The 25656-nt window shown below is 32.0% G+C and overlaps 3 protein-coding genes across 6 annotated transcripts in view; 1 reads left to right on the top strand and 2 right to left on the bottom strand.

Moving 5' to 3' along the window:
• Nucleotides 1-7847: 7847 nt before the first annotated feature.
• Nucleotides 7848-13021, bottom strand: LOC110421892 (E3 ubiquitin-protein ligase PRT1-like). Of its 3 annotated transcripts, none has more exons than XM_089784529.1 (7): nucleotides 12692-12895; nucleotides 11574-11602; nucleotides 11317-11496; nucleotides 10164-10556; nucleotides 9892-10068; nucleotides 9098-9219; nucleotides 7848-8457 (listed from the first exon to the last, which is right to left on the bottom strand). In XM_089784529.1, exons 1-7 carry the CDS (start codon nucleotides 12715-12717, stop codon nucleotides 8050-8052), a joined length of 1335 nt encoding a protein of 444 aa, XP_089640655.1. In that variant the 5' UTR covers nucleotides 12718-12895; the 3' UTR covers nucleotides 7848-8049. The 3 variants fall into 3 exon arrangements, with proteins under 3 accessions (XP_089640655.1, XP_021291286.1, XP_021291287.1); XM_021435611.2 differs by having other exon boundaries at nucleotides 7849-8457; nucleotides 12755-13021; XM_021435612.2 differs by having other exon boundaries at nucleotides 7850-8457; nucleotides 11574-11674; nucleotides 12755-12890.
• Nucleotides 13022-13500: 479 nt separating this feature from the next.
• On the bottom strand, nucleotides 13501-21295 carry LOC110421095 (transcriptional corepressor LEUNIG_HOMOLOG-like). Of its 2 annotated transcripts, none has more exons than XM_021434566.1 (19): nucleotides 21130-21295; nucleotides 20939-21027; nucleotides 20766-20825; nucleotides 20576-20673; nucleotides 19974-20083; nucleotides 19593-19876; nucleotides 19461-19515; nucleotides 19215-19326; nucleotides 18640-18689; nucleotides 18281-18553; nucleotides 17706-17774; nucleotides 17304-17534; nucleotides 15882-16023; nucleotides 15695-15804; nucleotides 15328-15477; nucleotides 14882-15037; nucleotides 14665-14781; nucleotides 14369-14566; nucleotides 13501-14073 (listed from the first exon to the last, which is right to left on the bottom strand). In XM_021434566.1, exons 3-19 carry the CDS (start codon nucleotides 20795-20797, stop codon nucleotides 13930-13932), a joined length of 2331 nt encoding a protein of 776 aa, XP_021290241.1. In that variant the 5' UTR covers nucleotides 20798-20825; nucleotides 20939-21027; nucleotides 21130-21295; the 3' UTR covers nucleotides 13501-13929. The 2 variants fall into 2 exon arrangements, with proteins under 2 accessions (XP_021290241.1, XP_021290240.1); XM_021434565.1 differs by having other exon boundaries at nucleotides 17706-17777.
• A 3008-nt stretch (nucleotides 21296-24303) lies between these two features.
• Nucleotides 24304-25656, top strand: part of LOC110421096 (putative polygalacturonase At3g15720) — a 2469-nt gene continuing 1116 nt past the window's right edge. The window contains exons 1-5 of the mRNA XM_089784412.1: nucleotides 24304-24489; nucleotides 24606-24749; nucleotides 24988-25152; nucleotides 25256-25288; nucleotides 25398-25605. Of these exons, the coding sequence (XP_089640538.1) occupies nucleotides 24304-24489; nucleotides 24606-24749; nucleotides 24988-25152; nucleotides 25256-25288; nucleotides 25398-25605 (736 nt within the window). The remainder of the gene's footprint in view (nucleotides 24490-24605; nucleotides 24750-24987; nucleotides 25153-25255; nucleotides 25289-25397; nucleotides 25606-25656) is intronic.

The raw sequence follows: 25656 nt of genomic DNA on the forward strand, positions 1-25656 counted from the left end.
TAATTTTATGAATTAATTTAATTAACTATACAAGTTTATTTACATGAAGTGAAAAAATATAACTAGGATTTAGAACAATTCTAATCTCACAACTTCTTTTTAAGTTTATATATTATAAGTTTATATAAACACAGTTATATGTATTATAATTAATAATTTTATAAGTTATAATTTTGTAATATTAATACAAAATAGAAAGTAAATATATTTATATTTAAAGTATATATATACTAAAAATATTTTAGTATATATATATAGTAATTATATTTCTTATAAATTAACACAATATATAAACTATATATATTAAAAGACATTATAAGTTAATTAATAATAATAGTTTCATAAATTAATTTAATTAACTATATGAATTTATTCATAATTTGATAAAATTAAAAAAAATATTTAGGTTCCAAAACTATTATAATCTCAAAAGTATTTTTTAAGTATATATATTATAAGTTTATATAAACAATGGTATATATATTATAATTAACAATTTTATAAGTTATAATTTTTGTAATGTTAAAACAAAATAAAAAGTAAATATATTTATATCAAAAGTGTGTATATAAATATAATAGTAATTATATTTCTTTATAATATGATATGATATTCATATTATTTAAACATAATTAACAATCTAATAATTTTTTAATTTAAATATATTAATGTATCATATTAATAATTAGAATAACCATACTTTTCATATATTTGTTAGTTTTTAACAAAAAGAGTTGCTTGTAAAGTTGATAAAAATTATATATTTTAATTTAATTATTAAAATAATAATAAAATATTTATAAATAGTAATTGAGTTCGGATAACGGGTATTGGTATCCAAACCCCGATACGAGTGGTAAAATCACTATCTGAACCCATTTCAAATTCAATTATAAGACACCTTAATCATATATAATCAAGTCAGATATCCATAGGTATCTTGTAATCAGATACCCATTATCATCAGTACTTATGAAAGCCGAATGACAATGGTTTATCAAATTGGGAGACTCATTAAATCTGAATGGTCACAAAAAGCTTCTTTACAAAAAAATCAATGGGCATCCAGTCATAATTAGTATGTTCTTTTATTGCAATTAAAGGTTCCTGTTTGCAAATTGTTAAGCATAATAAATAAGTTTTACCTAATTAATTTCAAGGGTTTCAATTTTCTTTTGATATAATAAGATTTTCGGTTCATATTTTATATTTTATGACACTCTTATCGTTTTAGTTAAGTTTAAATGATAAAAGATATATCAATTTTCTATTAAATGAAGTCAATACATGTCAAATGCACACCACAAATAGTTGAATGAATATTAAAAATTTTGAAGGCTCAGACTTGAATTTACATAGAGTTGATATAGCTAGGCTTGAATGATTTTGATGTACAAACTATATACTTATAGCCAGATAGCTCATATTTGAGTGCTTAAACTATTTGATTTGACTCCATTTGTTGGCTAAGTATTCATGCACATCAATCAAAGCTCAAGGAGATTATCCTTTGAATATTTATATATTGAGTTATTTTTTCTTTTTTTGAACCTATATATCCCAAGATGATCAAAGGGTAATTAATTAAAGTGTTCCTAATTTAATTTTTGGTACCATTAAGGTATAGTGCATATACCTTCTCTCTCTCTCTTTTTTTTTTCTTGCCATTTTGTTCTAAAATTAGAAGAAATCTGTTTATGAAATTGCTGATGCTGCTACCTTAATGAACCTGATCACTGCATGTACCAACTTTAGCTTTTATTATGACATAACCATACTTGACTTTCGGTGCATTCATGATTTTATGAGATGTTGAGAGGTTTTCTTATTGCATCTCTTATAAAATCTACCTAAAGTAATTGTTATTTAGGACTTATAATTGAATGAAAATTTCCCTTCTCCTACCATTTGCCTGCTGATTATTCTTTCTTAAGTTGTTCTTCTTGCTGGCCCATTTATAAATTTTAGACATTCTTTTTGACCACCGGCAATCCTCTGTTCAGTTATATTTCCATGCCAAGGAGATGCTAGTCAGCAAAAGGAAGGAAGAGAAAGAAAATAGGGTAAGTAAAGTAGCCTACTGCAAACTAAAATTTGCATTGTTTTTCAAAGTTGTATATGTATTTTGGGTGACTTTGTTTCATCAATCTTATCATGTTAGTACTTTAGATTGATTTAAGCTACTACGTGTGCTTAGGAGGAAGAAAATGGAAGGAAACAAACAAACAAGGAAGAATGAAAATTGGAAATAGCTGACAAAGCGACATGCAAAAGAAAACATATAGTGCGTTAGTGTTAGCCTATCAAGTCAAGAAAGCAAACCCATTAATTCTATGCGCCTTTTGTGTTTTCTTTTTTCGTGGATGCGTTGGTTGTGTTAAATGTAGTACTTAAAGGTAGGCATATCATGTCAAGTTTCAAAATCTAGGAGCTTCTTTAATTAAACGAGATACTATTAGCTAGTCAAATGAATGAATATCATTGACCCTTGTGATTAACCACTAATTAAGTCATGGTATGTATGGTTTTGATGAGAGGTGGGGAGGACAGAAGACTCCATTATCGTCAATTTGTTGGTTCAAATTACTTTGAGATACATCCCTTTTAATAAAACCAAAGTAATTAATTCTGATTGCACTAGGAAGATTGGCAGCTCCAAATATTAATCCTTATTGCTATTAGGCAAAGACCCAAAGTTTCTACATCCTTCAATGACTTCACATTCACCTTCAATTTGTCTCTTTTGAGTTTTTAAGGCCTTGAGATAACTTTTAAATACGATTCAAGTTTTTCATTTTAATTATATGTTATAAGCTTGCAGTGATATAGTCAAGATTTTAAAATTGAAACGATAAAAATAAAAATTTTAATATTTAAAAAAAATAAAATTTTTAAACTTTTAAAAAGTAAAAATAAAATTTTAAAATAAAAAAAATAAATGTTTTAAATTTTGAGGCGGCAGGGGCCCCTACTAGCCCCCGCGTCCCTTCTCTCTGCAGGCTTGTATGTATCTTACTCAAGATTACAGAAGCGGTTTCTTGGTGGGCACGTACAACCTCCCCCCAAGTGCTTTTTCTTCTGCCAAAGAAGGGCCACGATATGTATATATAAGCCATGATCACGACATGGACATATATATATATATATATATATGTACGTATATATATCTTCTTGTCCTCCATGAATACACAGTTGAAAGTTGACGATGAATAAGTTCATTTTAATCGAGGAATGAGTGCGTTGGGACAAGAAAGAGAGCGTTGATTACGGTACTTGTACTAGACGGTTGGCTTATGCTAAGGTATTGGACGCTTTTATGTATGTTGAATTTTTAATAGAAAATGAATTAGCTTTTTTGTATTCCATTGGCTATGGGAGGATTGGTAATTTGTTTCTTGATGAGGAGGCGATTGGCTCACTTAATGAGCTACTTAGCCAGTGTCTTTCAAATTAATACAATCAATCTTAATGTAAACGTGAAACAATCAACACTTAATTGTTGGTATATTAAAATGATCATCATCATGTTAATATATTTCAAAAATTTTATATTGATAAATTTAAATTCAATTTTCACATGAAATAATTAAAATCTGATTAAAGATAATTAACTTTGTCATGCGTAACCAATTTAACATTTTATATAGACAATTAAATGCGGACGTGGTTGAATTATGAATAGTATAATTGGCATCCTAGTTATACGTATAGTAACCAAATGCTAGTAGTAAAGTGACAGAGAATAAATCTAATTAATTACATGTAAAGTAAGGGCTATCAAAAGTATTGATGACGTTGTTTCATAAAAAATTTGATGATTTAATGGGTATAATTAACACTTCATGACTTAAACGGAAAGGGACCATAAAATTTATCCCATTCCATACAAAGCTTTAGAATTATTGCCATTTATTAAATTTAAGGTAAAATATTCTAATATTTTTAAGTTTTGATATAAATTTATACGTAGATTTATTAATTTTTGAATAAACACTTAATCTTAAAAAAATATTTTTTATTAAATACATAGATCCAATCATAAATTAATTATTAATATTTTTATCAACTTATTAACGTAATAAAGATAAAATGATAATTTTATTATTTTTTTATTAATTAAAAAAAATTCTCCATTAGGGAGTACCTGTTTGTAGTCCCCTTTATGGGAGAGTTGAAAAGCTCCGATTGGTGTTTTTTATTTTTTTAAAATATAATAATAATTTTTTAAATTAATAAAAAAATTATAATATTTTATTATTTTTGTTAATGAATTTTTTAATTTTAAGGAGGAGTATATATTTAGAAAATTAATAAATTTTTATATAATTTTGATTAAAATTTAAAAATTTAAAAATTTAAAATATTTTATCTTAAAATTTATATTACATTCTAAACTTTGGAAAAAAAATAATAAACTAAAATAAAAAAAATGTTTTTCCCGCCAAAAGAGAGGGGTGGGATTGGGAAAGCAAGGAAGTCACGCGCATATGGTAGGCATGCAAGTGAGAGTGAAGTAGGGCCTACTACCCACTAATTCCCAATCACAACACCCTAATCTTCTTTCTTTTCATATGAACACAAAGAATCTTTTAGGTAATAGGTTCTAGAATTCCTAGGGCCTAGAGCTTAATTTGATTTATCCTTAAATTATATATATATATAAAGGAAAACTCATTGATTAATAAAGTAGTATCTGATTTGATGGTTAATTTAACATGTTTAAGGTTATATTTTTTTCACCTAACAAATTAATTAAGTAAGATAGTAATAATAAAGGTGTTATCAAACAAAAATAATAAAAATCATTATTAATACTTTTTTGTTACGTGTTACAATTATATACTAATTTTTTGTTACTCTTTAATATAATAAAATTAAGCAACATAATGACAAAAATAGGTAATGTAAAGCAAAAGTAATAGACTTCCTTATTACAAATTGTTATTTAGGTGTTATAATTTTTGGTTATGTATTAATTTTTTTTTCGTGTTAAACAATTTGTTACTCAGTCCTGTAATAAATTAAGTAATACAGTAATAAAATTAAGTAATGTTAAATAAAAGTGATAAAATTCCATGTTATTAACTTTTTATTGATATTCATGGAATGAATTAAGTAACATAAAAATAAAAATAAATAATGTAAAATAAAAATGATTAAACTAGTAAAATACACCTTAATACTTTTCTTCTTATAACATTTAAGAATAAAAGGGGGTTTAAATTAATAATTAGAGAAAAAAAATCTGTCCAAGAATAATTAGAGGGAAATTAAAAAGAAAAAAAAAAGGAAGAAGGAGAAGAAGGAAGGCATTAATTGAGCCAAACGTGTGACTTGGAAAAAATAAAAATTCAATGAGCCAATAATGGTTGCCTCGCTTTCACGGGATGTCCCCACCAAACTCCAAAATCTCTTTTCCACGCTCTGCTTTCAACTTTTATTTTATAGTTTCTTATTTTTTATCAAACTTGAAAAGCCCCCGGCTTTATGACAACGAGGACCGCTAATTGCTGCACGCCCCACACCCTTTAATGGCGCGTCGGTCCACATCCGTGTATTTATATATCTATCCAGTTTTAATAGTTTCAACATTTGAATCACTGCATTCCATGGGTTTATTAATAATAATAAGCGAAAAAAAAGGTGTATTTTTCATGCACTTCAAAAAATACCATTTAATCCTAACATATTTTGTTTGAATAAATTTAACATTTTATATTTTAATCACTGAATTATTATGATATATTTCTTATCTCGATTTTTGTATAGTTATATCGTAATCCTTTTTAAGATTGAAATTCTTCAAAAAGTTATTCAATCATTTATTTAACTTATCTTGATAGTATTTATTTTCATTTCAACAATATATTAAGATAAAAAATCACTTTTAAGTCTAAAATAAAATTTACATTTTATTTGTATTTAAAAAAACTTTAAGATAATAAATTTTGTAATATGTGTCGAGAAAATCATTATAACTCTCTTATAAAATAAAGGTACAGATTTAAGAAAAACATGTGCAAACTTATTAGTCAAAAGGGATTCATTGGAAGAATAATTTTTCGACTCTTTTATTATTTTTATTCTTTGTTAATCAAGGTTATGTATAATTAAAGCTTGTCAATACTAATTGTAAATATCAACAGAAATAACAAAATTATTTGATACTGTAACGTTATCATGCATTCATCTAAAATAATAAGAGATTTTCACATTGAATCCGGTTTGGAATGGTCAAACATGTAATTAAAATAAGTTAATGGCCAAGAAAAAAAAATAGAAAGTGGAGCGTGCACGGCACGCGTAACATTCGGACTTTTGCTGCTCTTATCTGTTAGAACCAAATCATCGGGCGGGAAAGGGAATCCAATGCTTCCAGCCGACTTTTTAGCTTTCAAAATCGGCGACTTTTACAAGCGTCGGGCCGGCGGGATCGCAAATCTGGTGTCGTTTAAGGTGCTACCTTTTTGTGTTTGACCTCTACTTCTTATGTCCATTGTGTTAGTACATATACAGTAACTTTAATTTTGTCTCTACCAACCCATAAAATGTAAGGGTGAATAAAAACAATAAATTATTAATTAATTCAATATAGCTAAAATATTTACATTTAATATATTGTTGCATATATAAATAGGTAAAATATTGAAGGTAACAACTATAAGTATTTATCTACAATGAAGAAAGTGGCACAAAATTGAGGTTAATCATAGTTTATATAATCTATCTATATATATATATATATATATTGCTTCAAATAGTAGTGGTTCATGGGTCAACCATGTTCCAATTTTGTAAAAAAGGATTGGAGATAATCTTGATGGCAATCATGTTATCTTGAAATTAAAATCTTGATGACTTATATTTTTTTTTAATAAAAGAATAAAAAAGGTTAAAAGGTACCCATCATTTTGGTTGGGGGATTGGTGTGATTATGGTAAGAAGTAAGGAGGCACCCGTGAAGGTGTACCTCTTTGCTTGATTGTTCAATTTACCTTGAAAAACAAAAGATGAGAAGGAAATAAATTATATTTATACATAAGAAAAGGTTGTGACAGTCAAGCACTTTAAAGGAAAATAAAATTATACTCACTCAATAATGAGTATTAAAAGGAACCTTGGAATAATCATATTTTATTCTCCCTGGCATGTGAAAAAACATAACATTTAAGTTTTTTTGTATTGCTTATTTATCAAAGCAATAAACAACAAGGCACACGCCCGCACGTGAACGAGTAAGGTTTTGTTTGAACCTTTCACTAATCCCAATATGCATGCAATAAAACTCCAATTAAGCAAGCATCATTAGCCTCTATAATCTCAATGCATTAATATAATAATCAAGTCCCTTAACTCTCTTGAATTAAAGGAAAACAAACCATTCATTCTATATTCTTTTAATTGAACCCCCTTTTTGGCCAAGTTGCTAGCTGTGGAACTGCAGATAGTTTGATAAAATAATGTTAAACATGAGCAACTGACAATTAAATCGTGTGTATTTTGAACGTATGAAGGAGGAAAAAAAAAAAATTCTCAATCTTATATTTTATCATAACTAGCTAAAAAGGATAACATTGATCAAGTCAAAAATTTTATTAATCTTAATTATTTATTAAAGAATTTTATGCATCTTAATTACTAGCAATCATTAGGTCAATAGGGTAATATTTCTAGATATAGCAAATCATAGTTTTATATTGTTCTTGGCTATCGGAACTGGAGATTTTTAATCTTAAAAGTCATAAAACAAAATCCTGGGGTTGTTTGCTTGGACTGAAACCTTCCAAGAGAAATTCCTCTGAACTGTATTTAAAATAATTAAAAAAAAAAACAAATACCCCCAAATATAAAAATTTATCAGTTTTTACTTTTTTGAATAATATGCAGAGACAAAATGAATCTAGCGATGACCATAACTTGCTACGATCAGCATGATGGGGGCTAGGATTCTGGTATGTTCAACACTTGGAACTCCAAAAAACCATTTAGATGCATATAAACAAGGATGTTATAATTATGGATTATCAACGGCGCAATTGTCTTTTAGCATTAAGTCATATTTGATGAAATATTATCACCAGGATCATCAGAGTCATCCTCTTGATCCAATGAAACATCGACGGATAAAATCAAAGTAGGAGAAATATCTTCAGGCTCTTGAGAACTGTCACCTTGATCTGGTTGAACACCAGCTGACAAGGTAGGAATATGGGAAGCATCATCCATATGTTCCGGAGTATCTGAGCCCTCCTCATTGGATTGTTCCGAGTTCATCCTGAATAAAATGTCACTTATGCTTAAAGGCTGTACAATTTCAAACTCATGTTCTGGTTTATGCTGCTGATTAAATCGGCCCAGGATCTTAACGGGAGATTTGTAGCATGATTCACATAGGTCAAAACCTATTTCCTCCACACAGTCTTTGCATCTGTATCTCTCCCCGATTATTGGAGACATCTGCAACAAATGCAGAAATTGGCATTCATTAAATGTGTTATCCAGCCAAAACAAACATACAGTGCAATTGCAAAATGATATACCATCCACTATCCACTAGGGTGGCAGCAAAAAGATAACAAGAGATTTTCCAGAGTCTGGTCTGGATGTAAGGAGACTAGGCTTCTATTGTTATGGTCATCTGCATTCAGTTTCAGTACATTTTTCTCCAATCTAAAATGTTGTAAATTCTCTTTCATCCTCCACCCCGACCTCTTAATGTTTATCAATTATTATTACTGAACTGTTTAAAATGGAAAGTTTTCCCCCTGACTTTCAAAAAATAGTTTATCAGAATCACTACAAGGCATCTTCTAATCCTAGTTGGCTAGTCCAAATTACCCTACTAAGCTTGCAACTAGAAGGGGGTAGAGGGATTTAAAAAATTTGTTACAGTAGAGGGCATTAGATGGATGTTTCATATTTTCCAGTAATAACAAGAAACTACCCTTCTAATAAAAGAGTTGCTCTGTTCATACAAATAATGAGATCAATAAAAGGAAACCTCCATATCTTCAATAATGTTTCTTCTAAGAACCAATTAGCCACTTTGGTAAAAATTACTGAATTTTAATCAGAGATAACAAAATAAAAAGATTACCCCACAATAATCACAGCCCACTCCAACATGAACTTTTGGTCCATTGCCCAAAAACCATGATGAGTAGATATCAGTAGCAATTGATGTTGTCCGGTTGGCATGTCGTTCAGTTTGTATTGAACCTGAGCTCAAGTTTAATGGCAGGAGTGAGTTCAGCTATAAACAAATAATTAAACATAAAGAAACAAAATGCATATCAAGTTCAAGCCTTTGGGGGCGTCAGTCACACAATACATTTAAACACACCTAGTTGTCAGGCTAATAATGCATGAAAAAGAAGACAGTCTCACACCCAACCCATCAAAAATGTTGCAATTGAGCACAAGAAAACAGAAAAACAAAGGAACTACATGAGACAGTTAGAGATTTCATTAGCATCCTTTCAAGAGAAGAGAAAAAGTTGAACATGACCAAGTCACACTGATAAATATTATGACTGCACAAGGTAGTACTAAATCTGTTTTGACAAGGACATGTTCTATGAGAGAGAGAATTTGTGTTTTAAGGAAGTGTTTAATATATTTATAGCTTGTTAACAGCTTAGTTACACCTCTTACTCAAGGAGAAGAGCAGCCTACAATCTAAATTACATGCTAAATCCTTAACCCCAGTAAGTTAATAGCTCTTTATAAGGTTTTCAAAAGAAATAAAGAAAAAGGAAAACATATTTCAAATTGAATCTTTTCTATAAGACAGGAAGGAATAGTTTAAATGATCATAGCACCCTAAGCATAACTGACGGTGAAAATAAATGATATGAACATCATAAATGATTCTGAGAGTAGGATACTGACAATTGTCTTTTTTGAGTAAGGCCCCTTGTCTTTCTGAATATTTCTCAGGAAACTGCTCCTCCAAGAAATGGTGTAGAATTAAACAAACACTTGCAAATCCATTTGGATGCAAGCTTTGACAAACTTGACACCTAGGGATTTCATCCTTTGGAATAACAAAACAAGATTCACAATATACTGCACCAAAGAGGAAACATATGTAAATGATTGACAATGGTAGTCCCTAACCCCTTTTAACTTTTGAGAAAACAGATAAAAGAAATATATACTACCATGGCCACAATTGAGAACCACTGGTCGAAAGAGCAGCCTCTTGCATGCAGGACAGAGTAAATCACCAACAGAAACCTTCTTTTGATCTCTATGTTCAAAATCATTTCTGATACAACTACTTCCTTGGTTGGGAGCATTTGCAGCATCTTCAGGGTTCTTCAAAGGTGTTGCCAGTTTAATTGGTTTGCCATTTTCATCCTGCACAGTTGATTTTGGTGAATCCCTGAATGAGGATGATTCCCCATTTTTAGAACAACTTTCTGAATACAAGTCTGTTTGGAGATGAGCAAGGGTATTGTTATTCCCCAAAATATCAGAATTCTCTGTAAACTGTGGTGCAAATAAATTTTGATCAAATTGAGGTGAGAAGTGGCCGGCTCTCTTCTCTTCTTCTGAACAACGAAAGAAGAAAATAAAAAAAATTGATATATGAGACATTAATAAATCAAAATAGATAAAGCACCAGCATCGTCCTCCCATTCTAGGGGAGATGTCAAATGGTCTATCTAAAAATAAAAATTCATAGTCTACTGTATCAACAGTGGCAGCAACATGCAAAATTCAGAAAACTTTTGAGAATTGAGCACCAAAGAAAATGAAACAGATCTCAACATCAACAAAGGAAAGTTTCAACCAGAAAATATAATAAGAAGAAAATTCAAGTGAGCATATATTATTTCCCCAATTTTGGATGGCAGAATTCTAACATGCAAATTTCTTTTCCCACAAGTTTCAATAGACCTCAAGAAGACCCGGTAAGAAGTTCCATCTACTACGCATCTTAAATATTCCCTCACATATTATTTCATACTAATGTATTAACAAAAAATCTGATTTCAGGATCAAATTAGTAACAAGAAAATAGTTGGCAATTCACATAATCACAGTGTATAAGCATCCGCAATGTTTGGAAGCCGAGTTAAACTTCATGAAAATCGAATCATTTGTTGCTACTACGAACTAGAGATTAAGTCCTTATCACAATAACCAATTTTCAAGCATCTGGTAAATTAAAAACTTCACTAAAGCTTTCAAAAGATTCAGTGCATTGACTACAAATTATAAAAGCAATTTTTTTCTTGACAAAACTAACAATTTGTAAACAGATTTTTGAGCACTTATCAGAATAGAGGAAAGAAGAAACAAAGGTACCTTGCACTTGTCTTTCCCTTTTCTTGTAGGCTATAGGATACAACTTCATGAGCAAAAAGTGCAGCAATTGACAGATACTTGGGAAATGATTGAATGGGCAACGACAAATAGGACAGTGGGACTCATGAAAATGATTCATTGCACTGTAGACACACCAGAAGCATGATAGGTGGCCACAGGCTGCAAATATGGAAAGCAAAGGCAGGTTACAGGTAAAATCACATATGAAAATGCAGTTCAACACAGTGCCTTCTTACCTAATACAACAGGCTTGTATAAGAGTTCCCTGTAACAGAGAAGGGAATTGCCTTCAAACAGGTTGCATATCCAAGGAAAAACAGCTTCAATAAACTAATAACTACGAGGTACCCACAAATTGTAAGAAGTTATACACCATTTAAGATAAATGATTAAACTATTAACTTCTGCTCATTGAATAGGTCCATAATTCATTTTTGCTTTATAATTTCCACAGAAAGGGAGAATACAAGTAACATTCAGCCTCTCAAATCCAAATCCTAGTCTCCTAATACACCCAAAACTCATTAGAACACCCACTGAATTCACCAAGAACATTAGAAACTCATACAAAAATGTTACTTGGGCTGGCTCATTCCATTTTGCTTTGGGGAAAGGCCTTTTTAACTTCAAGCTTCACAGAAATTAATGATATCCTTTAACATTTTCATTCAACTTTCACAAAGTTTTGACAGACGTGCACTTTCTTCAAGTGATTAGCCACTACTCGACCATAAAGTTGGTTCCAACACCAAAATTGGGAGAAGCATAATACATGAGAAGATAGTCAGATGCAGAATTTTGGGAGATGAATGCTGGCAAGTTTATTTTTATATTGAGATAAAAATCCACAAACATAAGCTCCTTTTTCAAATCTCAAAGAAGTCATCACTTAGACCAATAAATAGAGCTGAGGTGAAAGTAAGGCACTAAACATATCCGCAAAGATGCTATCAAGCTTTAGATAAGATCTTTTCCAAAATTTATTTATCTAACAAGTCTTATCCCTAGTCCTGAGCTAACTGATTATTTATAAACAAAAAACAGATGTAGCAAAATTAATCTCAAAATAAATCTCAAATTGGTATATATATATATATATATTTTATCACCACAAGACAAAGACAAAAGTCTCAAATCTCAATAATTCATAGTATCATAGCTACTGCATAGCCTACTTCCTAAATCCTAACATGAATTCGGAATAAGCATATATAACCCTGAGTAAAAAGTGCAGCTACAATTCCATAAACACTAAAAATTTACTATTAAACTCATAAAAAATTATATAAAATAATAAAAACAAATTTCTAAATAAAATTAATCCTTCCGATAGATTGTTATCAAACAACTTTACCCTCCCTCCCATATTAGATACTTCATCGAGAATTAAAGCGAGGAGAAAGGGGCAAGAACTGACAGGCAAACGCAACATTGGAACTCGTCGGGAAATTCCTCAGACGGAAGGTTATCGATTCGTTCTCCGTCTTTTTCTTTCTCTGTTTCCATTAGGGTTTCATCAATATTCACGTCGTTTTCCTTTTTTTCCATTTTCTGAAACAGGGAAAAAAAAAAGAAAAAGGAAATAAAATGATGTGAGCGGAAAGGGGAGGAAGGGAGGCGAAGGGAATTGTAGGAGAAGAAGGCAAAGGGAAATTTAATGCTCAGAGGTGGCCAACAATTTGGGCTGGCAAGCTGCTAGGTGCCCCTGCCAACAGAGACGTCTTTGCCTTAAGAGCTGGCTCACTGGCCTTACCTATTTGGGCTTCCCTCTAATTTGGACTTCAGCCCATTTCACACTCTGGCTTCACCGGCCTTTCCATTTCTTTTTTTTTTCAATAATTTTTATGTTTTAATTTGTATTTTTTTATAAAAAAAACCTCCGCATTAATCTAATATATCTTTCTCCTGTAGAAAGTAGTTGAGTGCACCTGCAAAGCCCATGCCCTCCATTTAATATATATATATATTATTTAAATTACATTTTCTTTATGTAGAATTTTCTAATAATAAACGGAAGGTGCACAAATTGCAAAACTAAAAAATTAAATAAATAGAATGCATGGGATGTAAATGTAATCCGCAATATAAATTTGCAATACAAAGTTTAACGAAACCATTCTGCTAAAAGAAAGAAATAAAATTAAAAAAAAAAAAGGTGACACGTTGGAAACACCACCATTTGGTCTGTTCTAAGTTATAACATAATATTTTTACACTTTGATAATTTATTTTCTTAACAGTAAACTCTACTGTCTAAATAAATGTACGTACAAAACGTCCAAACCTGAATCAAATCTCTTCTATATCAGAATAATCGCCAAGCCAGAACAAAATTAACTGTCTTTCAACATATTTAGTTAAATATAGCACTCAGATAAACCCACATTGCAAGACGGCCATCGATTACCAGAGGATACTGACATCCACCTTATTAAGCTAATGAAAATAAAAAAAAAAAATCAAATCAAATGAAAAGTATGCAGTGGATTTTCCATATCTTTCCCCTCTCACAAATCTTCCATTGCTGTTGAGAATTAAAGACACAGCAGACTTGTTACCCGAGAATTGGATCCACCTCAAAGCCCTGTGGAGTTATTTCCAGATTTTAACGGATTTGTCGTAACTGGCAGAGGCAACCATCCCTGTTACTTGTGACTGTGCCAGGGCTGATATCACGCATTCGTGAGCTGTTATCGTCAAACACTTATTCTCAGCCGTGTTCCAAAGCTCCAACGACTGCAAAAGAGAAGTTTAAAGGGAAGAGAAAAGAAAAGGAAATTAGCTATCGTGATATCTGTCATAGTACAACTTAGACTCTGTAAATAGTGGATTGCATATTCTATTAAGATCAAAAGATTTCATATTGTTCGCAAAATAAGTAGACAGCTATCTATGGAAATGGAAATAGAGCCATCAGCCATCAATAGTAACGAGTAGAGCAGTGGGTACAATGAATTGGTAAATTGAAATGAGCAATGGCAATGATATCAATTAGTTCTTGACATATCATCAGAAGAACAAGAAATGGTACCTGATATCCACCAACAACCAAGAGAGCAGGAAAGCCAGGATGAAAAACACAAGAATGAAACTTGTTTCCACTGGAATTGAGCTCGTGAATGCACTCGCCCGATGCCAGTGACCACACTCTGACAGACTCTTGACTGACAGATGCTAAAAAGTCTCCATTTGTATCCCAACAAACAGAGTGTACCTCTGACGAGTGCCCCTGGGAGTCATAAAAATACCAAAATTGATTACCTGAAACCTAAGAATGAAGTAATACACTCTTGCTTTACTAAATTCCAAATGTAACAATATTTCTACCTGCAGTAAGTGTATCCTTCTGTCAGCCTCTACATCAAAGATAGACACAACATTCTCTGCTGCTGCAGCTAGTAACTGTCCTATTCTTGGTTGAAATCTGACATTAGTGCTGCCTCCCTGCTTCATTTAGTGAAAGCAATTTAGATGACAAACCTCATAACCAAAGAAACTTCAGTACTTTAAAAAAGGACAAAGCTTAAGGATTTAGAAGGCTAGCCTTGGAGATACGGGTGTAGGAATAATGATTGATATTCCAGAAGCGAATCTCACTGTTACCATCACAAGAGCAGAAAAGTTCATTCTTCTTAGGGTGGAAGTCAAGGGACATAACTTGTGCTGTGTGCCCCGTACATTTCCAGATGCAATAACTTGGCTGAAAATGACAAAATCAAGTGCCCCTGGTATGTGAGCTATAATATTCATCAACATTTGAACAATGTAGAATTCCTAAGACTTTTCTATAATAGTAACAACTTTGCTTCTTGTCTTCCAGCAAACAATGTCAGTTTTGATGGTGTGAGCATTATTTCAGCATAGACAACAGGTGGAAAGTGTAGTCTATATAAACCTGAAGGAAGACTGACACAAAAGAAACAGGCAAAGGGGGACAAAAAAAGAGAATTACACACATAAATGGAAAAATAAAAGAGTGAGAAGATATACTTGTGCAGCATCCCAAACTCGCACTGTTTTATCAAAAGAAGATGTTGCCAGCTGAGTGGAATTTGGTCTGAAGCGAATATCAGTTATAAAATGAGTGTGTTCCTCTGGTGTGCATTCAGTTTGCAGAGTTTCCATGTTCCAAAGAACAGCCTACTGACAAGAAATAGACAAGCATGCACATCATTCTTCCATACTTCCATTAAAGTCCATTTTTTGATTAATCATAAATATTCTCACAACTGTACTTCTGAGGATCCAAGGAATTTACAAAAATAAAAGTCAAAATAACAACAATAAATGATAATTTGAATTTATGTGGCATATTACATAAAACAATCCATACATTGCATGCTGCAATGCATTATACCTTCTTGTCATGACCAGCACTGGCCAACAGCTTTCCATCTGAAGAGAAATGACAGCAGGTGACTTTGCTATTGCTTTTACGTATTGAACCAACTTCATTGAAGCTAAAACCTGAAATGCAGAAAACAGGTCATTGTTTTGGTCAACCTGAACAATGAGGCTGATGAAAGCATGAGATCAATTATTACCCTTTGAAGTCTCACTGGCATGTTCAGAAGGGTTTCGTTTTAAGGTGCCAAACAAATTGCCTCCATCTCCATCATCATGTGAGAGAAAAGATTCCACATTGTCATCCAAGGAGCCAACATCCCCAAAATGTTCCATGTCTTCCTGCAATTAGGAATTATATCATAAGCAGTACTTTGAAATGCCTTATTCAAGGCTACACTTAAGATACACACTCCAATTCTGACAGGAAATTAAGTGCAGGGCAGCATGAGAAAAGGCAAGGCAGATGAATTACAAAAATGGAAGAATAATAGTGAAGAAACAGGGGCTATTGTCCAGGTTTATTTGCTTGATCAGAATATTCAATCACACTTGACTCTGAACAAGAAAGAAAGAAAGACAAGTAAGAATGAGAAAGAAATAAAAAAACAACTAGATATCAAGAAACAAAACCCCGATGAAACTTGCTAACAACAAAATTTCATTTAGAAATGGTCAACACTGCCATATTCTTCAACGAGAGCATTAGGATCTTTTCATAGCCTTAAGCCTGTATCAAATTATTTCCCTAGGAAACAAAACATGGCAATCTGTTAAGCCCTGTCAAGAGCCCAACTCAAGAGGACCAAAATACCCAAATAATTTCAATACTATAGCATGAACAGCTCCTGAATGAAGAATGTCATGAATAGCGTACAATGCTGTATTACAACACCTAGATTCATCTTTAACCATTCAAACAAAAACAATAAATTAAAAATCCTACAAATTGAAAGACTTAAAAACAAGTTATCTAAATTCTTAACAATTTCCACAGAAAAATCGTGTTCAAGCAAAGGATATTGTGCCTCCATCCATGTCACATCTATGGCATCAATACTTCAGCCAATATACAGAAGCAACTCTTAAACATGGCAAGCAACATACACCACATCATTCTCAAGACATTAAGCAAGGATATTCACAATAGTGATCAACATTACCAGCAACTCTAACTTGCATGAAATGCGATGAGAAGGGCATCGTGGATCAAAGTTTCAGATGTTAGAACACAATATTCCATCTTATATAATCCAAACCATAGAATGCTTGAATATAAGCTTTTTCTATCACTTATTCATCATTTTTTAACAAGTAGATCAAAAGCATTTTATTTGGTGGTTAATTAACTCTGACAACAGCAAGAAGTATAAGAAGTTGGTCATGCCTGGTACATCCACAAGAATGCACATAATAATGGTCATAAGATGGGGATTATCAAATTTAGAACTTCACTGGCTTTCCAAGACCAATGATAATTTGCTGAGTACTCCATAATAATTTTGCATCCAAAAGTTTTATGCAAGCTGCATGAATGTGGGAATGCTTTGGGGTTCTAAGTATTGCAGGTTCAAAAAGTTTACCACCAATGCACGAGTTGGCTATAAACTAGGACTACATACCAGCTGGTTGGTTGATGATGCAATACCACCTGTTCCATCAGATCCATACATCATCAAATTTTTTGACATGGTACTACTGTGCTGCATATTGCCCACCATGGCCACTCCATCACCAGGTGTATGAGTTGATGGGGTTGATGGCTGAGAGTTAGGGGAAGGACCCACTGTGTTTCCGGTACCAGTACTATTAGCAGGTCCAGAAGATGAAGGCCCTTTTCTTTTCCGGTTATTCTAACACACCATACAAGTAATAGTCGTCAATTTACAGGACAAGGAGGGAATAAAAGATAAAGCATCAGGAAATGTTCCCATAACAAACTCATGTGAGTTTTTTGGAAGACCAGCTGTGCTGTAACAAGAAACATTGTGATAACCAAGAAAGAAAACATAAATAAGCTCAACCTGTTGCACTTGCTGCATCTGCAATGGGTCTTGTTGAGAGGATGATTGTCTTATTGGTGGCATGTTCATCTGCTGAAAAACCACAAAAAGGCTCAAATGAAATTAAGCACAACGAGCATTGACCACTCTTAACCAACTTTATAACAATTAGGACTTGTCAAGAACTACTTAACTAGTGCGACCATCATTATATGCCATACCAAAATAAAGTTTACCATAAATTTAAAGAGAAAAAGTATAAAATATGCACCAAACAACTGAGTGGCATGTAGAAGAGTAATGGCATGCATACTATCTTGGTTATATAAAGGCACGGAAGATGGTAATGGTATGTAATACTTGTCACGGTATCTCTAAAGACAATTTTATTTATTTATTTATTTTTCTCTAGAACATGTAATTGAAAGACGAGCATGTACATCTCATCCATTCACAAGATTGCAGGATACAGCAACTTTTGCTCAACTGCACCTTTAGCACTTTCTTGTCAATTTTGAATATGAAAACGATTAGGGTGTCTTTGGATGTAGGAAGTAATAGAAAAGTTATAACTGGTTAGGGAAGGGAAATCTTACTTTTGATGAGGTTGATTGCATTGGAGACCCTATAGATCCATCATTGGCAGTTGGCTGGCCCTCTTTTGTATTTAAGGTGCCTCGAGATAATCCTGAAAATCTTTGAGGATCCATATCTCCGTACATTGGTGGACTTCCCAGATTTCCTTGCGTCTGGACCTGTGCCAAGAGCTGTTGTTGTTGCTGCTGTGGCAAAAGCTGAAACTGGTTTGCATTCTGTAGAAATGGCTTTTGCACTTGTGTGCCTAAACTTGGCCGAATTTGATCAATGCCCTGTAATTTTAGTTAAGGAGTCAGTTAAGGAACCACTCAGATATTGAAAATGAAGACAAAGGACAGAAGTCCAGTTTAGAGCTTACTGTTAATGGCCAACCCTTCAATGGAAGGCTACCAACTCCAGGGTTCAAACCTTGACGAAGGCAAATAAGCATGGAAGTATGAGCATATTTACAAGAATGTCTTGACTTAATACACCACAAAGCCAAAGCTATTAGATATGTTGCCTTCATCTCATAAGAATAATAAACTTGATGGAAAAAGATAAGGCAACTTCATGCAGGGTTTTCTAGAGTAGATAGGTCAAACTAGAGAATCACCCGATCATCTTAAGTTACAGCAGCACTAAGCATAGTATCAGCAGCTCAAAAACAAACACTTAGCCTATTGGCTTTTCTATTAAAATTTTTGGGATCATAGTCCACAAGTTTAGAGAAGCACATCAGTTGAATATGTGAGGAAAGATGAGAAGGTCTGTGATGAAACAAACAATATATGTTTCTGTTAAGCTGAATGGCAATGACATAACAGTATACTAAAGCAATAAATCCATGAAGAACGATACATAATCAGAAGTCTGGGTTATGGCAATGAAACTCATTAGTATCGAGTCGGGTGACTGGTACAAAGAGAATGTAACACCATCAGCTATAATTACCAGTATTTCCTATTCCAGGTTTCGACTGCATGATTCCCTGTCCATAAATTGAAGAAGGATCCATAGGCATGGATCTCTGCGTACCACCCAAGTTCACTTCACCTTTAATGTCCTGCAAGGAGAAAAAAAATTAAAAAATCATTAGTTCAACCAAACCGAAAGAGTATAATAGGGAGGTTGCAAATTTTGCAGCAAATGCAGGAAAATCTTTATCCAAGTAGCAATAACAGTTTGTAGAGTCTTTGCCTGAATTTGCTGCAATGCTGCAGTTACACTTCCATGGTTTCCTTGAACCAGCTGACTGTGTCAGAGACAGAGAGTGTGTGTGTCATTAACCAGAAAAAGGTTAATTACAATAAAATTTACAAGTACATTTACCCAGGATGATTTGTAGCTGATTTTAAGAGGGCCATCCTAGCATCAAGAAGTGGCTGGGATGTCTCTGAATTCATTGCATTTGGGTGTTTCATGCGCTCTTCATACATTTTTGCTGCCAATGCACTTGCATTTGACTGCCCAAGCATTCCTTCAGAACCCATAGCATTTACAGGACCACCCAGAGTGGGATGATTAGGATCCCTACGCTGCAACTGAGCTTGACGCATCAGCTGCAACTGCTGCATCTGCAGCTGTTGTTGCTCCTTTGCTTTAATTTGCTGTGCCTGTATATAAATACCATAATGGTTTGAGAACAACCAATGTAAATTGCACAATTTACAAGCATTTACAACAATACTTGCTAAAGTTGTAGAAAGCTACCTCAATGTATGCTGCAGCAGCCTCGGAATGCTTGTCATTTGTTCTCGATATAAATATGTCCCAAAAAACAGACCACCACTCAAAAAGAAACCCACCAGGAGCATCAATCGCTGGATAAATAAGCAAGTTCTACATGAATCAGTAATCACTTACTCAAACTAAATTCCCTCAACCAACAATATACTACACTGACTACTACATAACCAGGTGACTAGAATCAAGTATAACCTTTAATTTCAAAGCAAAAATTCCTATCATACCATAATTAATTTAAAAAATAAAAGCAAAACAAATTCTTCCATCCGAATAAAACCTATGGTACATGCACCTGGGATTGGGCATCTGACACAGGAATAACACATTTGGGCAATAATTACATTAACGTTGAGGATCTAAGTGTCATACTTATGTCAATTTACAGTGTCCAAGAAGTGTCACCCGCAGGTACATTAAAATGAATTAAAGAGTCCGAGTAACATAGGCTAAAACAGATTCATATAAAAACTCAATATTGTCCTTTTCCGTGTAAAAAATCTTCACTCACTCAATTGAACGACTTAATTAAACAGAATTTATACATTTCTGCCAAAGCCAATTCTTACCTACTGGATCCGGCGCGACTTTCCCTTCTGTCATGAAGGACTTTGCAGTGGCATGCAATTTTTTCTTCACCAAATAATCATATATATAAACATCAAGCCTGCCAACCAAAAAAAGAAAAAAAGAACACATAAATTAAGGACTCAATTAAAATAAAAAAAAAATTCATTTTGTGAAATAACATATAATTACATCTTATCTGCCTCCCAATTACTCTGCGCCATCGTTTCAGCCCAAAAACAAATCAATTAACTGTTCAAAACAACACGAACAACCATAAAATTGGTTTGAAGTAAAATAAAATTTCAATTTTGCCATAAAAAATTACAATTGTAAAACCCGAAGCTACATTGAACAAAACTAACCTTAAAGGAAGCAATTCAGCTGGATCAAAGCCTACATTACCATTCTTGAGCTCGTGAACAAGCGATCTTTATTGATCAACGATTGGTTTCTGAATTCAAGAAGAAACAATTCCAAAAAATTCAATCAAAATTCACATATTTCTTTAAAGCATCTCAAAATTGACGAAAATAAAGAGAACAGAGCTCGATACCTTTCGAATTACGGAACTGGCAGCTAAAAACAGAAAGGAAAATTACCTAATTAGGGTTTTTTTATTAGAAGATTTGTAATTTATGAAACATCGAAGTTCAGAGTACTGTTTTAACAGGAGAAAATACGAGAGTTTGAGTAAGATCCGAAGCGCAGATTCGGGTGCTCGGAATCTTAGGTTATGAGCCGAATCTGAGGTTCGAAGGGTTTGTTAAGGGGAGATGGTGGGACCCTTTTCTCAGTTTTCACTTTTCACCACCGCAGCTAATGGGACCCGCCACATGCGTGGATATAGATATTTTTCCTCTTGGCCTTTTCCATGAGAAAATAGATATTTTTTTTCTAATTTCTCAAATTTTAACTCTAAATAACAGAATTTATTTGAAAAAATTACTGAGTATAATTTTTTATTTAAAAAAAGAAGATTCGTATTCAATTTTTAAAAATTAAATTTTCTTAAATTTGAAATTTTTTTAAAATATAAGCAATATTTCATAGATATAGGTTATTTAAAATTCAAATAGTCAAATCAATTTTATTTACATGTGACTTAAAAATTTTTATTATGCACAGTTAACTTTTTTGTACAATTATCCACAATTGATGTGAGCCATAGAAAATAGTTTTTTTATACGACAACGTTATATATATTGCATTTTAAATTATAATAATTTTAACTAAATTTTGATTCGCTAATACAAAATTAAAAATAATGACAAACAAATTTAAATGAATTGGTTAAAATTTATACACATAATATTTTTAAAAATCTCTTAAATTATTTAAAAATATATAAATAAATTTAATTTTTTTAATACATTCAATCAAATCATTATATTTTTATTTTAAATCAATTAAGTCTTCACCAATGATTAATTAATTATTGTTAGTTAAAATATCACTTGTCATGATATGTCATGCGGTGATAATGTGACATGATAACATGTTATAATATGTGGTAAAGTGACATATTAATATGGTATGATAACTAAACACATGATATTTTTTGTTATTCATATCAATAGAGGTACATTCGAGAATAAAACAGTTAATCGACTATTAATCATAAAAATCTATTTGATTAAAAATAAAAATATAAGAACATAATTAAATAAAATAATAAAAAAAATTAAATTTTTTAAACAGCTTATAAATTAACTTTTTAAAATATTATGCTAAATCTATACAAACGAAGTTATTTGATTACCTTTTGATTATGTGTTGCTTCATTGTTTCTCGTCCAAACCTTTTTTTTAGAAAAAAAAAACTCAAATAATATATTTTTGTAAGCATAATCACCTATTTAAGTGTTTATTTTCATGTGTACATGAAAATTGAATGACCTGAACTATTTGACCTTTTTTTTTTTAATATTGAGAGAAAAAGATTTGTATTTTATATTTTCAATAAAAATTATATATTAATTACCGGATCAGATATTAAATTATTAAATTATTTAACAATTAAACAAACAAAGTATTGATAGCTAATATTCTTTTCGTAACTGATATGAAATTTGTTTAAACTCGATGTTAAGCTTAATAAGCTTGATGACCAAATCTCAATTTGATTTTCAGACTTATCAAATAAATAGTGAAGTTTGAATCTAACTTAAAAAAAATTATAAATTGTTTAAACTTGTAAATTATTTTTGAATAATTTTACAGATGATGCCACTGTTTCTTTCATTGTGATTGAGAAAGACTAATGGAGGACAACACATTTTCAAATTTTAGAATCTAATATTAATAAATTTTAATTTGAAGAGCATTTTAGGTAAAAAAAAATTAATTGATGCCGATCAAGATGAATAAACTTGTGAAAATAGTATTCATCCTTTTTTTAATTGTAAAAATAGCTCATTAAAAGATAAAATATTTTTAAAAATAATAATTTAATTAACTTTAACCAATGTCCGTAAATCCATTATTCGAACTTTATAATAAGAGTGTATATGGATTGTATTTCAATGAAAAAAAGTCTCAATTAGTTTTGAGATATCAATTATTATCTTTCAAAATTATCAACTTTAACATCCTTCGTTGAGGTCAAACGGCGGAGGCAGTCTAGATCTACAGCCAAATTATGATCCAAGTAATAGCGGAGGCAGTCTAGATCTACAGCCAAATTATGATCCAAGTAATATTAATTCAAGATTTCATAACATTTGTTTTTATCTTTTATGCCAATTTCAGCTATTTTCTCTTTGATTTTTTGCAACTTTACAATTTATTAATGAATGAACATATCATTTTTGAGATTTTTGTCTTTCACCCAACAATGAATAAACCATTACATCAATTCAAGTCGATATCAATCTCTAAAATAAATTCATGCATTAAATCAAACCAAAAGATTTTTTTTTTCATAAATTTGTTAATAAAATTTAAATAATCTCATTCTTACATACTCAATCTCTAATTTTCCTTCACCTTATTGTGCAATGATCTCATTATATTAAGTATTTCATCCATAGAAGAGAGAGAACGTTTATGATATATCTCATGAGATCTCATATTAATGAAAAATAAATAAATTTTAATTTGTATTTAAAATTCATCTCAATTTATCATATCAGTGACATAAACTTTTATTTTTAAATTCAAAACTCAATTCATCTATTTTTTATACGAAATCTGTGGCATCGTGCTCCACATACACTTTTTGATCATTGTTTTTCCCCTCAATTTGAAAATTTCAAGAGGCATGGCCATCTAAGTTTCAGGGGACGTGCTTTTATTTTATTTTTTGTATTTACTATAATATACATCATTAAACAATAAATCTCAGTAAATAATCACTTTTTAGCCAAGATGTAAACACTATACTGTTAGTATTGAGACTATTGTTTTTGGTAAATAATCAGGCATGGTAAGCTTCAACAAATGCACCAAAATTGGAAATTTCAAATATTGCAAAGAAATCAGGTCAATAACCGGCCCCCAAGGAATGCAATCAACTCTTACTTAAAGGGTAATCAGAATATCAATTATCGGCATATTTAACATATTCAAAGGGATTATTTACCTGATATTGCTACTTAATTTGCGTCAATGGTGTTACCAATATTGCAATTTATATAATATCTCCTCCAAATACTTTTTCCTGGTCTTCAGAAAATTCTAGTCACGATTTTTCTCTTTTTCCTGAGTTCCTTTAGATAATTTAGTTAATCATGCGAGGTGTTATTGCTTTTGCTGTCTTTCTTTTGCTTGCTTCATCCTGTTCATGTAGCAGGCTGATCATGCCTTTAACGACGGATTATTCTCGTGCTTCTGGAAAGGAAATCCAGGGTGCAACAACATTTTTTGATGTTGTGGATTATGGTGCGGCTGGAGATGGCCAAACAGATGATTCAGAAGTAAAAATCCTGCTCTCTCTCGTTTTTCTCTCCTCCATGTTTACGTGTCATAATTTAATTTCCAAATAAACAAGAAAATGTTGACTGTGTTTTTGACTGCCCGGTTGAATGGGAAGGCATTCAACAAAGCTTGGACAGATGTTTGTAGTGCAAATACGAGTCAAGAGGCTGCAACCCTTTACGTGCCGCCAGGGAAAACATTCCTGCTGAAACCAGTTGCTTTTAAGGGTCCATGCAAGGCCAACAGCATTCATTTTCAGGTAAAATTAGTTCAGGCACACCCAAGTTGTTCCGTTGCTGATAACTCTTTTCGTCACGTATTACATTTCAGTATGTATTGATACGAGAAAAAGTAGAGTTTTAAAGGGTTGGTCGATATTGCAAGAATACATATTTTTTTGTCAAAAAAAATGATATTTGGACCTGTTCGTCTTCTTTTAACATTCCAATTTATAATAACTTTGCTGTATATTGCTATATTATGTTTGTTTGACGCAGCTTCGAGGGACACTCATTGCACCCCTAAGCACTTCGTGGCCAGGGGATGCGTTAAACACTTGGATTCAGTTCGCATGGATTGACAATCTTATCCTTGATGGAGATGGGAAGATTGACGGGCAGGGTTCCGATTGGTGGAAATCTTGCATGATAAAGGCAACTTTTGCAAGCACTTGTTACTTTATCACCCCTAACCCAATTAATCTTTTCCTTTCACCTTAATATTTCATCAATCTAACGTCTGAAAACATCCATTTTTTATTCTCAGGGGTCTTTTCTTAGCTGCCAGCAGCGACCTGGAGTAAGTTTCCCATTTAATTTCCGAGAAACTTCATGCTGAATTAGCCACTTCTTTTTATTTTATCTACTTCCTGGTAGTATTTGTTTATCATTCAATCTGTCATTTGCAGGCTCTAAATTTTAACTCCTGCAATGGACTTCGATTACATGGACTCACCCATCTTAACAGTCCAAGGATCCATATTGCTATTAGTGGCTGTAAAGGCGTCAGCATATCTAATATCCACATTATTGCACCTGAGGACAGCCCAAACACCGATGGAATAGACATTTCTACTTCTAGCAATGTTGTAATTCAAGATTCTCACATTGGAACTGGTAAGCAAGCAAACTCCAAATGCAAAACCTTTTGGTACAACATTCAATAGT

The sequence above is a fragment of the Theobroma umbraticum genome, unplaced genomic scaffold (genome assembly GCF_002168275.2).
Source record: "Theobroma umbraticum cultivar Fairchild unplaced genomic scaffold, ASM216827v3 scaffold_130.0, whole genome shotgun sequence".
Classification (NCBI taxonomy): Eukaryota; Viridiplantae; Streptophyta; class Magnoliopsida; order Malvales; family Malvaceae; genus Theobroma; species Theobroma umbraticum.

What these genes read in the sequence shown, in the direction of transcription:
- LOC110421892 (XM_021435611.2), bottom strand. Translation starts at nt 12,885, where the DNA reads ATGGAAAAAAAGGAAAACGACGTGAATATTGATGAAACCCTAATGGAA. An exon ending in CTTACTCAAAAAAGACAATT is followed by an intron (nt 9,220 to 9,891) that starts GTCAGTATCCTA and finishes ACTTGAGCTCAG; the next exon opens with GTTCAATACAAACTGAACGA. An exon ending in TGGGCTGTGATTATTGTGGG is followed by an intron (nt 8,458 to 9,097) that starts GTAATCTTTTTA and finishes CATTTGTTGCAG; the next exon opens with ATGTCTCCAATAATCGGGGA.
- LOC110421095 (XM_021434565.1), bottom strand. Translation starts at nt 20,797, where the DNA reads ATGGCGCAGAGTAATTGGGAGGCAGATAAGAT. An exon ending in CATCATCAACCAACCAGCTG is followed by an intron (nt 16,024 to 17,303) that starts GTATGTAGTCCT and finishes TCCTAATTGCAG; the next exon opens with GAAGACATGGAACATTTTGG. An exon ending in GAAGGATACACTTACTGCAG is followed by an intron (nt 14,567 to 14,664) that starts GTAGAAATATTG and finishes TATGACTCCCAG; the next exon opens with GGGCACTCGTCAGAGGTACA.